Raw genomic sequence first — 12,581 nt, 5'->3', positions numbered from 1 at the left:
AGAGAGAGAGGGATGAAGGGAGGGAAGGAGGAAGGGCAGTGGTGCTCAATTGTCAGCACACAGACACAGACACACACATACGCGCCGATGACACAATAAACGCCCCCAGGAGGGAAAGAGACGGAGAGGGTGCGCACTCACTCAACACTGCAAAGTCATTAACCACACAGACACACTTACACACACTCACTCACTCACACACACACACACACACACTTACACACACACACTCACACACACACACACACACACGCAGATGGCATAACAAACGCCTCCAGGAGGTAGAGAGAGGGAGGGAGGGATGGCGTGCTCACTCAACACTGCACATTAACCGCATACATACACACACAAACACACTCACACACTTGTACACACACAAATACAGAGAACACACAGACATTCAAACACGCGTGTGCCTGGAGGTTGGGTTAGTCAAACAACTCAACAAGTGACGGTTAATCTCATTATCCATCAGGACTGTTGTCACGTCTTCATTTGTTAAGGCCCGTTATCACTTCCACACAACAGGCTCCCCTCAGACAGTGAGCAACAGATGTCGCATATGACTCAGCAGGGACAAACAAAGCGCTAAATAATTCAGTGACTGGAAGCCTTTAATCAACAAGTAATCAATTACAAGACAGAGAGATAATGAGGATGATCAAACACTTACTTCAGTCCAGGAATGTCCAATATGTTGGTGAGGCCAGTCCAGCTGATGTCTAGAAGCTAAAGGAAGGAGAAAATAGGAGGAAGAGACTAATTAGTGGCAAGTCACTGAGATGTCAATACAGAGACAAATAAGGAGACATTGTAATGAGGTAAGAGTTGTATTCTTCACTTGTTTTATATACGGTAGGGTTTCATGGAGAGGAGGGCTTCTCACAAGAGTCAGTTTAAAAGAGAAACTGAACACTGGAGCTGCTTGGGAAAGATCCTGAAATTATACTAAAAGCTTTTTACTTTTTATTTATGTCTTTGTTTTGTTCATAACAATGTAGAGGGAAGCATTAAGGAATCGACTGGGGGAGACTAAAGAGCGGCTTTCTATTGATGAAAAGCCCGGTCCAGGGATGTGGGATCTTTCAAAGGAGGAAACAACACTTCTCAGCAGCCACATATCACAATCACAAGATGTACTATAATCCCATCTGGTGGTAATAAAATTTGGTTATAAAATCAATGATAATCAGTCTGGCCAGCACCCTCTCTCACAGGTCCCTGTGTTGTAATGCGCTGTAGCAGACGCACAAAACAAGACAAGAGCATTAAAGTCCTCAGTGAGATGAAAAGCATCCTGAGCTGTCAGAGTCTCTCTGGATGTCACCCCATTATTTCCCCAGTGTTGCTCTCTTTCATATGAGCAATCTCTGTTATGTACACTCATTGTCTGTCACACTCCATCTCTCTCTCTCTCTTCTACACGTTCTCCCTGTATCATGAACTGCCTCTCTCTCTCAAACACTCTCTCTCTCTCTTTTATATTCTCTCTCTCTCTCTCTCTCTCTCTCTTTCTCTCTGTCTTTCTCTCTTGTTTCTCCAGGCCCTCCGGTGTGCGGGTCTCTGGGGATTAATCCTAGCGCAGTAGAAAACTGCAGTGCGAGCCCTCTGCTGCCTCTGCTGCCTCTGCAGTGCCCTGAGAGGTGTGGGCCAACTGCACTCGCTGACAGCCCCCCACACCCAACAGGCCCTGGTGCACATCTCTCAACAGCCACCCACACCCAACAGGCCCTGGTGCACATCTCTCAACAGCCACCCACACCCAACAGGCCCTGGTGCACATCTCTCAACAGCCACCCACACCCAACAGGCCCTGGTGCACATCTCTCAACAGCCCCCCACACCCAACAGGCCCTGGTGCACATCTCTCAACAGCCCCCCACACCCAACAGGCCCTGGTGCACATCTCTCAACAGCCCCCCACACCCAACAGGCCCTGGTGCACATCTCTCAACAGCCCCCCACACCCCACGGGCCCTGGTGCACATCTCTCACCACCACCAACACCCCACGGGCCCTGGTGCACATCTCTTACCCCCACAACCACCACCAGCACCATCAGCACCAGCAGCACCACAACCAGCCCCCCACACCCCACGGGCTCTGGTGCACATCTCTCACCACCCCCCACACCCCACAGGCCCTGGTGCACATCTCTTACCAGCACCATCAACACCACCACCACCGCCACCAGCAACAGCACCAGCACCAGCACACCACTCCATTAGTGCATTTTCTCCTCGCCCAGTAAACCAACGCTCTCTGCCCCCCCCCCCCACTAAAGCCCAAGGCCAAACATGGTAGCTTCCAGGGTCAACTGCTTCAATGCGAGTGGCCCAATGTAGCCTTTGCTTAATCCCAAATTCCCAGTTGCAGGCACTTGCGTAATGTTTTCTAATGAGTGCCTCCCCACAAGGCCTGGAGTTCTTTAACTAGGCTAAACGTTATTTAGTGCAGGTGTTTTGGGGTTAGAATGGGAAAGTATGTGTCCTTGCTAAAAGGGAGGTTATTTTTAAGAGCAAGGGATATATTTTTAAAGTGAAGGTTATATCGTTGACCTGGGTAAGGCCTGGGAGAGAGCTAGTCAGAAACAGTTTAGAGCGGAGGTTGCTTTGCCTAATATGAGCAATGAAAACTCCAGAACCATAAGAAGTATGCTGACTCACTCCAGCAGTATTAACCAATATAAACACTAAAGCTATGGAGGGGAATCTTCTGGCAGCACACACACACACACACACACACACACACACAAAGCATGGCCTTGTAAGGCATCCAGATCAGTAGCACAACTTAGTGTGCTCGTGTTTTCTTTTGATCGGGGAGAATTGAAAACGGGTTGCAAACCCCACGAGCCACACTCACGAGGAGTAAAAAGGAATGTAGAAACAGATAGGGGGAAAGGGGATTGAGGCAAAGGTTGTTCAAGCAAGCCATTGCTCCTGTTAACTGCACTCTACAATATAATCAGCAGAGGTGCGAGTGACAAAACTGCCGGAGTGAATGAAAGAAAATAAACCCCTTTGATCAAAGATCGCCTCACTGAACTAACTCAACAGCTGGGGGCAAACCAACAAGGTCATTGCTAAAGCTCTTTCAGTGTCATTGCCGGCCACCACAGCAAAACAGCCCCTCGAGGACTACTAGGCCGTGGCGTAATGGGTAACAGGGCGTGTCAGGTGAAGGTAAATCCCGGTTCAAGTGTCGGCACCCCTCCCCCTGGCTAACAGGTGAGTCATCTCACATGTGATTACAGCCGGCTCGCCACAGGCCCGTAGCATGTCACACCTCACACACACACAAACACACACACAGACACACACACACACGCATATATAAACCCACATGCACGGTCCGTGGGTCGGGGGCAGTGATTTATAGCAGCACAGGCCACATGCTGCACCATATAGTATTGCTTTCACTGGCCTCTGCAACCCACCCCGCCGCTCCCCAGGCTGAAAATAACCAGGGGGAGGCCATTGCCGTGCGCGCAGCTATTTAAAGCAGCTTCTGTTCTCCCCTTCACAGAAAATTCCCATACCGCTTAAATCGGTCACATTATTTGACTGCTGAGAGGAACGGAAGTGCGTTGAAGCAACTCGGCAGAAAGTAGGCTAATGGTGTACAAGTAGCACCACTGTATCAGTGTATCTGTAGCCTCAAGGTGGGGGTAATATTGGATCGAGCGAGAGGTGCTCTGGATGCGTGTGTATCTTGGAGAACAGTTTTTTTAAGGCAACCCGAGCTTTTAACACTGATGACAAAGGAAGGACCATATCTCCAGTTACATCTAGATCTGTATCTATGTTCTAATTAGCTCAGAGGCTTTGTTGTCTTCTGTGCGCTGTGATTCACAAAGCCCATGTTTCCTTGGGTACAAATAAAACAAGAGGGGAGGAGGGGGAGATAGAGAAACTGTGCTTTCCATCTAACTGCACTGGTAGCACACACTACAATGGGCTAATGGATGGAAAATCACTGATAAATAATACAATCTCCCTTTTTGCTATTTACTTCCTTTCCTTTCAGCCTTTCTTTCTCTCCACTCCGCCTCTTATTGTTTCTCCCTCCGTGTCTCTGAATGTTCACACCAAATCTTTGTGCGTTTCTTGAAACTGAACACTTGGAACGTCTGCCATTGATCAGACCTGGTGAGCCGGTTCCTCAATCCTGTGCCCTAGAGATTGATGCCATACTGGATAAGCTCACACATGCACTACAATGTGGAATATCAAATGTGCAATATAACCACTTCAGTCTTTATTGTACTGCAGTCACTTTATCCCATTATTGTGTGTAAGACAATAATGTTCCTTCAATTGATGCTCAGAGGATATGCAAGGGCTCTCTGCAATATTGCAACATATCTCAGGGGAGTACTTATATTCCACACCATTGCACTTTGTGAACATTTGGAATGACAGTTCTTTTTTTTACTTCTGAATCTTTTATTGACTTTATTGTATTCTTGTTGTCACTATACGTTGTTCCTCATGGCACCAAAAGTGGCAGTGCTCCAAATGTCATTATACGCCAAGCTATACAATGACAGTCAAGGCTTTCAATTCAATTCAATAAAACAAACAATAAGTTATCAATCATTTTACCAGGTAACACAAACACACACACACACACACACAAACAAATGGTTTTTCCAGTTCTTCAATTTGACAGCATGGAATGTGATGGTCCAGTGCAGACAGACAGAGACAGAGCGAGGGGGAGAGAGGCAGATGTGGAGAGCCAGCCAGCCAGCCAGGCAGGCAGGCAGGCAGGCAGGCAGGCAGGCAGGCAGAGACAGAGCGAGGGGGAGAGAGGAAGATGTAGAGATGTAGGCAGGCAGGCAGCACTCACCGGCTTCTTGATGAAGAACAGCGACAGCGCTCCCACCAGCGGCATGTTACCCAGCAGGGGCTCCATCACCACTCTCAGCACGCCATGGAGCTGCAGAAGCAGACGAGACATTGGACTTATAACAAGCAGGAATCACTTGTAATAACAACTTACTCATTTTATATGTACTATATACTATATACTATGTACTATACCATGTACGGCTGTCACTATGTTTGTCCTATGTCACCTGCCTAGGGACTGCAGATGGAAAGTAGTTATTTTTACTAACTCTGGCATATTTACATGGTGTTTTATATACAATGTTCATGAATATGCCTGGTCCCTATCAAATAAACCAATAAATAAAAAATAAATAAATTAGACAAAAACTCAATGAACACACACACCAACACAAATACCATTTAGGAAGGTTTCAGTATCAGTGACCCACTCTTAGCAGGCCCTTGGGCCCCCCCTAATCCTCGTCTTTACAATCACCCAGCGAGAGATAACTCAGCAAGGACCGGAACATTCCGAAGGGGACAGGCCCACGAGGCGACGGAGGTGATGCTGCCATTAATACACCACAGCTTAACGTATAGCAGCCATACCAGCCTCAGACAACCCCTCTGGAAACCATGTGTTGGTGTGTGTGTGTTTCTGTGTGTGTGTGTGTGTGTGTGTGTGTGTGTGTGTGTGTGTGTGTGTGTGTGTGTGTGTGTGTGGGTGTGTGAGTAAATAGCCGTAGTCATATAAATATTTATAGCACTGTAGCTTAGCCTATGTTAGTGTGTGAGTGTGTGAGGGAGAGACAGAGAGAGAGAAAGGATTGAGAGAGAGAGACAGAGAGAACGTCTTAAAAGTAAGGAAGATGAAGAACTGAGAGAGACAGAGGGAAACAGCCTATAGAGAGACAGACACAATCAGACAGAGAGAGAGAGAGGAGAGGAAGGGGAGTAATAGGAGAAAAAGAGGATCTTTCTTAAGTAAGCAGTTATCTCTCTGGTGTTATGAGCGAATGTGCTTTGTCTAGGGGTCCAGGGAGGAAGACTGATTGTTTTTTTCTTGCGGCAAACATTCCATGCAGGGCAGGCTAAATAGCTGGTCTCCACCCATGAATCATTTCAGCCTCCAGAAAGATCCATACGATTTTCCCTCACCCTGACACTGTGCTTGTCCATTGTTTGTGCAGCCCTAAGCAATACGAACTCGCAAATTATATACTGATCTATAGATTCACTTCGAGGAGCTCCATGAAAAGACACGGCTCTCTCATACAGTATGCCTCTTAGGGATAAAGGAAGGTTTTGGTTCAGTGCATTCATGATAAAAAAGCAATGACCTTCACATTCACAAATAAAGAGCCTCAATAGAGGAAAAAAAACATTAGAATAAAACCCAGTATTCCCAAACTACAAAGTCAGCTCTGCCAAATCCAGCAGAAGGATCCCGGCCCTGACATCTGTGCAAATGAATGGTCCATTACATCTGAAGACAGATTTGAACATTAAAGTCCTTCCACTTTATTTACTTTCTGAGAGGACTTGCCTCGCAATTTAAAGATGCAGTCAGCGATTTGGTTTAGTTTTTGCGAAAGGTTGTTGCTATTTGATCTCAACCACCAATCAAATTTCAGCCCTCCCATGCGTCCTGAATCACCATGTTTATTGGCTGGAACAGTTTATGGCTCGTTCCGGGCCACTATGTTTGTTTCTCCATTAACAGTGCCAGGACTAACACGAGAGTTGTTATGAGCAGAAACACTAATTGGACAGCTAAACGACCATGAAGAGCAATTTGCTGAATTTGACAAAAAAGTGCATGGGATTCGAATCACGGATCGCACTTTTAATGCAGCAATCATGAAGTGGTTCTACAAGTAAAAAAAATCCAGTAAGATCAATACAGGAGAGCAGAAGAAAACATTTAGGTAGGGGTACAGAAAACATAATATATTATTGTGTGTGTGTGTGTGTGTGTGTGTGTGTGTGTGTGTGTGTGTGTGTGTGTGTGTGTGTGTGTGTGTGTAAATAGCCTTAGACGTATAAATATTTATAGCACTGTAGCCTAGCCTATGTTATCCCAATGAGATTCTCTGGAGGAAAGGCACTGGTTGTCATTGATAACAAAATAGAAACTCTTTCTCCGGCCTCCGGTGTAATTTATTAAGTGGATATGTTAGGCATACTAATTATCCATGTCATCTCTCTGCACTCCCTCTGTAACTGTCAATACAAGGGTTTCACCAAGAACACTCCCATGTATGACTGCTAACAACTGTCTGCATGGTGTAACACGATACAAACATGCCCAAACACACACACACACACACACACACACACACACACATGCACACTTGTGTATGTTGTCCAATCTTTTCCAGCATTGCGGACAGCACAAGGGCATTAGTGTATTCAGTTACACACCATGCCAAAAATACACCCTTCTTAAAAATAGGCCCTGATCAACAGGCTTGTGGAGTCTTTCCTGGAAACAGACATGTTCATGACACAATGGAGAGTTGAGACACTCTGTTTCCAACACACCTCGTAACACCGACGACAAGTGGTCATAAACACAAACTAATCAGGCACACATAGACATGCCAGTATCGCCAGTCTCCACAGAGCCACAGATTAGTCAACAGTGTATGGTAAACGCCTGACACCACAAACCTCTATCTATATTATCTTTTTCCGTGTATAAGTGTGTCTGTGGGTGTGTGTGTGAGAGGAAAGGCAGGGAAAGAGAGAGAGACAAGCCAGACAGACAGCTTATTGAAGTTGCAACCAATACCGTGCTGTTTCCGTGGAAACAAGATGACCATGGGACATGTGCTCAGAATGGAGTGTGGAATGCAATGATCACCTGTATGCTCTTGATGCCGGCTTTGCAGTAGTAGCGCTTAATGTTCACATCTATTTCAGTGCTCCCAACAAAGCTGTGTGATATAAATGAACAGACACACACACACACAAACACACATTTAGATATCCATTCAGCCGATATTAGATCCGTATGTAAAGTCATGAGGAAACAAATCTGAGACAAATCTCTCTGACCTTATCTGGAGATCCATGATGATTTGACGCTTGTCTACGTTCTCAGTGTAAACCTTAACTCCATTCACCCTCAGAGGCTGTGAACACACACACACACACAGAGACACACACACACACACATATGCACGTGCACACACAAAAACACACAGAGAAATTCTTGAGATTCTCTGCGGTGCCATGGAAACCATTCAATGACATGCCTGCCTCTTAAGCCCACTTCAGGCTTCCTAATGTAAGCATATATATTATTAACCTGTGTCCTATTATTTCCTGTGCAGACTACAAATGTAATCAATATTAAACCATACCGTAACCGTAACGTGACTGGATTATTAAACACAATACTTCAGATACGTCCTATTTTAAGATTGCGATTCAAGGTCTTTGAGATTTAGATTTTGTCTTGCAATATGTTAAACAATGTCATAAACTGCATAGACTTCTGGGAATCATCAACTCCCAACACATTAAGAGGATGGATGACTGTAATATACTGAGTCCAAGGGGTACTCCGAGACTGTGATTTACTTATGTAATTATAGCATAATGAGGAGAGATTTAAGCTAGTCCTATACATATAAAGCTCACAAACAAGTAAAGGTTCTGCAGTAGGTACTATATGGGCTAGGGTTAACTATGAATGGGGCAATTTTCGATGGAGCTAATTAGCTCACGGTTGTAATTCCCCACTAGGGTCAGGATTCAAATTGTGTGATCAAGGGTAAAACCAAGACAGGGGTGGAGAAAGAACACATTCATTCCAGTGGTGTGCCATCCATCCTTGGAATCAGGCCAAACAGGTTAGATGGCTCCGACACGAAATGGACTTGTTTAGACTGTGGGTGGGGAGCAGAGATGTGTGATGGCTCCGCTCACCTTGTCTCCCAGGTCAATTTTGGTGAAGTTGAAAGTGCTTAGGTGCGCGTTGGCCGCCTTCACGGACGGCTCGATGGTCTCGCGGAATAGCTTCTCCACAAACTGACAGATATACGGCCACATTTGTTTCACCGTCTGCAGAGGAAAGGAGAAGGAAGAGATGGATCACTCAGAGGCAAGGACAACATGACTGGCACGTGATTGGTCATCATGGGATGATGCAGCAAAATAAAGCTGAAGGGACCTGAGTCCTGGTTCTGCTCTCCAGATGGCACTGTTTGATTAGGACCCCTTCCTTCATTTGTATTTATTTTTTTTAATTTGCATTTTTGAATGTCAAATCTGAACAGATGCTGAGAGAGAGAGAGAGAGAGAGAGAGAGAGAGATAAAGAGGTGTAGGCTGGCTTAGATAATGAAAGGGAAGAGTGAGAGAGAGAAGCATAATCTAATTCACTATTTACAAGAAAATGGAGGTTTAGGCTCTTAAGATGCTGAATTCCCCGTGGTGTACAGCTGGTATTATAACAAACTGCACATCAGCATGAAGTGTTTCACGCTTCACCACAATCTTTTATATGAATCATGTTTTGCCTGACCTCAGGAAAATACATTAAAGTGGCTTCCCTCATAAAAAATGTAACTCCCCTATATTTCATGAAGCACTGCTGGTGTGAAACACACACAAACACAGAAATATCTTCGGCACATAGAGACACGCGAGTTTAACTTGAACCTATCTGAGACTTTTGACGCGAAAGTAAGAAGTGATGTTTTGCTGTGTGAATGGGCGAATGCTACAGGAGGAAATGGAGCAGGGCTGGGGGGGATCAGCAGTGCTGCAGTGTGCCACATCCCAACCCACTGCAGCCTCCTATCCTACTGCTACTCACAGACAAGACAGAAACACAGAGAGAGCGAGAGAGAGAGAGAGAGAGAGAGAGAGAGAGAGAGAGAGAGAGAGGGAGGGAGGGAGAGAGAGAGAGAGAGGGAGGGAGGGGGTAGAGAAGAATGGGAAATGGAGGAAGCAAGAAGGAGAAAGAGAGGGTGAGGTAGAGGGAAGAAGTGAAAGGGAGAGAGGAGAAGCACAGAGAAAAAAGGAAAGAGACGGGAATAGGGAGTAGAAGAGAGAGGATAAGAGGAATAGAGAGGGGGAGGGGAGACAGGGAGAGATACGGAAAAAAAGGTACACACCTTGAGAGGAAAAGAGGATGAAACAAATAGAATGGCAAAGAGATACCAAGAAGACAGTTGAAAGTGTAAATTGTGTCACAGAGAAAGTCAATACAAGCACCAGTCTGCAATTACATGATTAATAGATAGGCAGCTTTGAAGGTCAACATTTTAACAATGCATAAAAAAACAAACAAAAACATGCTTTGGGAGACAGTGCCTGAGGCAGTGTTGATAAGTGACATTTGGGACTTTTTTACCTTGTTCAACCATTCCACTCTTTCCACATCTGGAAAATGGACCTGAAAAATGACAAGCAGAAGAGCATATCAGACACATGATGCAAATGAAGACTAATTATTCGAGAAATAAATCATCAAATATTTGTCACTAAGGAGAAAGATGCCATTGCATATAGCTTAGACTCATAACATTAGAGTTAAAGCCATTGGAATACTAAACATTTAGATACAATCCCATTTACCGAAGTTTGATTGTTATACATATGGAGAACCGATTACTCTGCTGGCTAAAATCATTTAGACAAGGTGCATACAAACTAGGTAGTGTCGTGCAGCTTTTATGATATAAGGAACATTGCCATTTCTCTAAGGGCCTCAGTGTATCACATGACCTGTCTGCACTCATACATGTGTAAATACATATATAGTAAGACGTGAAAGTGCATGGTGTTGTTACTAGCCTTGAACACACAATGCGTTGACACAGGCAGACATGAAGAGAGAGGGATGAAAGAAAAAAGGCGAAGACAGGTGGGCGTAAAATGCATGTCTGTCTCTCTGTGAAGAAATGAAGAATATACAGTGACTCCTTCCCAAAGGAACTACAAAGTAATGTTTGCTCCGAATGATCAATGCTTACAACTGAAAGCCAGCTGTCTGAGAGTGCCTGCGTGTGTATATGAGTGGGCACATAAAGAGTCGCTGAGTAGGCCTCAGCAACGGGTAGTGAAAGAGGAAACGCTGATGCTGCGTTGCTGTGACAGCACAGCCTCAGAGAACTGCCGAGGAAGAAAGAAAGTGGACTTCACTGCAACATTTTCATCCCTGAGTTGATGTTAGGGATCTACTGTCACAGACCTCTGCTCTGTTCCTCTGTGTAACACTTACTCAAAGAACTCCAATGGGACATCTGTAATTCCATTCATTTGCCAAAAGCAACATAAAAGATTGCATGTTACAACATCAGTATATTTGATATAGTTGTGTTTGGGCATTTAAAGATTTCAGTGCATGAAATGGGGTCTTAACAAAGAGGGTGATAAGGCCTCATCGCTCACTGAAGTAGATCAAGGAAAAAACCTAGATGGATCATTCTTCCTGATCAGCAAGATGAGTGAGTTTTTAGAAACAAAACTGAATGTCAGTGGACTTCCACCAACAGTGAAGGAGAACAGACTTCCTGACTGTCTGGTTGTGTTAGCCTTGATAGCCTTATTGAGTAAGCCTAATGGTAAACAGACACATCCGGAACAAGAATGGTGGGTTACATTAATCACCTCCATTTCTTAGAGACTTTAGCACTTTGTGACAAGAGTTCACAGAAATCGTGGCCACAGAAAAAGGCTACGCCTACCGGCTTCTAGAAACCATCCACATACCTGTGTACTTTAAGCCTCCTTCTCCTCCTTGAACAGGCATTTGGATTGGTTTTCAAATGTCAAATTCCATTATAATAACGCTGTTATCATACCCATTCCACTTAGCTTAAGCTTCACTATGGGGAAGTCATATATTGATTGACAAATAAACAGTGGCCAGAGAAGTTAATTTAAAAGCCACAGGGCACTTGAACCAGAGGACATGAGACAGCTCTCAACGGGGGAACTCATTGTCGGAATCAGCTTCAGATTAAAACGCCTTTCGAGCTTGTATTTACTGACTGAGGACGTTATCAGAAGAAAAGATGTCAGAATAAATCAAATATAACTCCAATGAAATAATACCCCATTCAGTTTTACAAGCGAGCATAACAACACATGTCTTCATCCTCTTCCCCAGATAAGACAGCAGGGCTATTTTTATGCCTTGCCTTGAGACTCTCCTCTGCATTCTTTTTTGGCTATAACATGCAGAGAGCGGTGAGCGGCGGCGAGTCTATTCCACTCCATTCTGCAGGGGATCTACAGAAGGTCTTATGACTCAAGCTAGATTTATTTCCAAAGCCAAACACACTGGCGGGAGTTATCCTTAGCCAGCGCCTCCGATGCGACATGACAGCACAGCAAAATCTAGCCTGCTGCCAGGGATACTGCTGCTGGCAGACTCACACAGTTTAACTGTCTCCTACAGCTGGGCAGCCATGGGGGAGCCGGGGTGATGACACTGGAGAGGGAGGGGGGGGGGGGGGGGTGTAGGTCTAAAAAAAAGAAAGAAAACAGGCTAAAACAGCTTCATCCTCTGTCTTGAGTCAATTCTATTTATACATCTATTTAATTATTTATTGGCTTATCCTCTACCCAATCTCATCAAATAGTTCTGCAAGCTGCATTTTCAGGTGTGAGTGGAGGTCGGAGGACTTTAAGGTTGAGGTGAGAGCATGACAATGGTGGGCAAGAGGTCAAGTCGGTTTCAAAGACCATGTCTACAGACACTTCAAATACTTGAGAAGATTGA

The 12,581-nt window shown here is 44.9% G+C and overlaps 1 protein-coding gene across 3 annotated transcripts in view; it reads right to left on the bottom strand.

Moving 5' to 3' along the window:
* Positions 1-12,581, bottom strand: part of esyt2b (extended synaptotagmin-like protein 2b) — a 34,248-nt gene that overhangs the window by 18,044 nt on the left and 3,623 nt on the right. For all 3 annotated transcript variants that reach the window (XM_080854776.1, XM_080854777.1, XM_080854778.1), the window contains exons 2-7: positions 10,206-10,247; positions 8,775-8,909; positions 7,899-7,975; positions 7,705-7,777; positions 4,855-4,944; positions 674-729 (exon numbers count right to left, since the gene is read on the bottom strand). In XM_080854776.1, coding sequence (XP_080710902.1) covers positions 674-729; positions 4,855-4,944; positions 7,705-7,777; positions 7,899-7,975; positions 8,775-8,909; positions 10,206-10,247 — 473 coding nt within the window. The remainder of the gene's footprint in view (positions 1-673; positions 730-4,854; positions 4,945-7,704; positions 7,778-7,898; positions 7,976-8,774; positions 8,910-10,205; positions 10,248-12,581) is intronic.

This window comes from Sprattus sprattus, assembly GCF_963457725.1.
Source record: "Sprattus sprattus genome assembly, chromosome: 17".
Taxonomy (NCBI): domain Eukaryota; kingdom Metazoa; phylum Chordata; class Actinopteri; order Clupeiformes; family Clupeidae; genus Sprattus; species Sprattus sprattus.
Note: the sequence above shows the minus strand (reverse complement) of the source record. Positions and strands in the feature narration are given on the sequence as shown.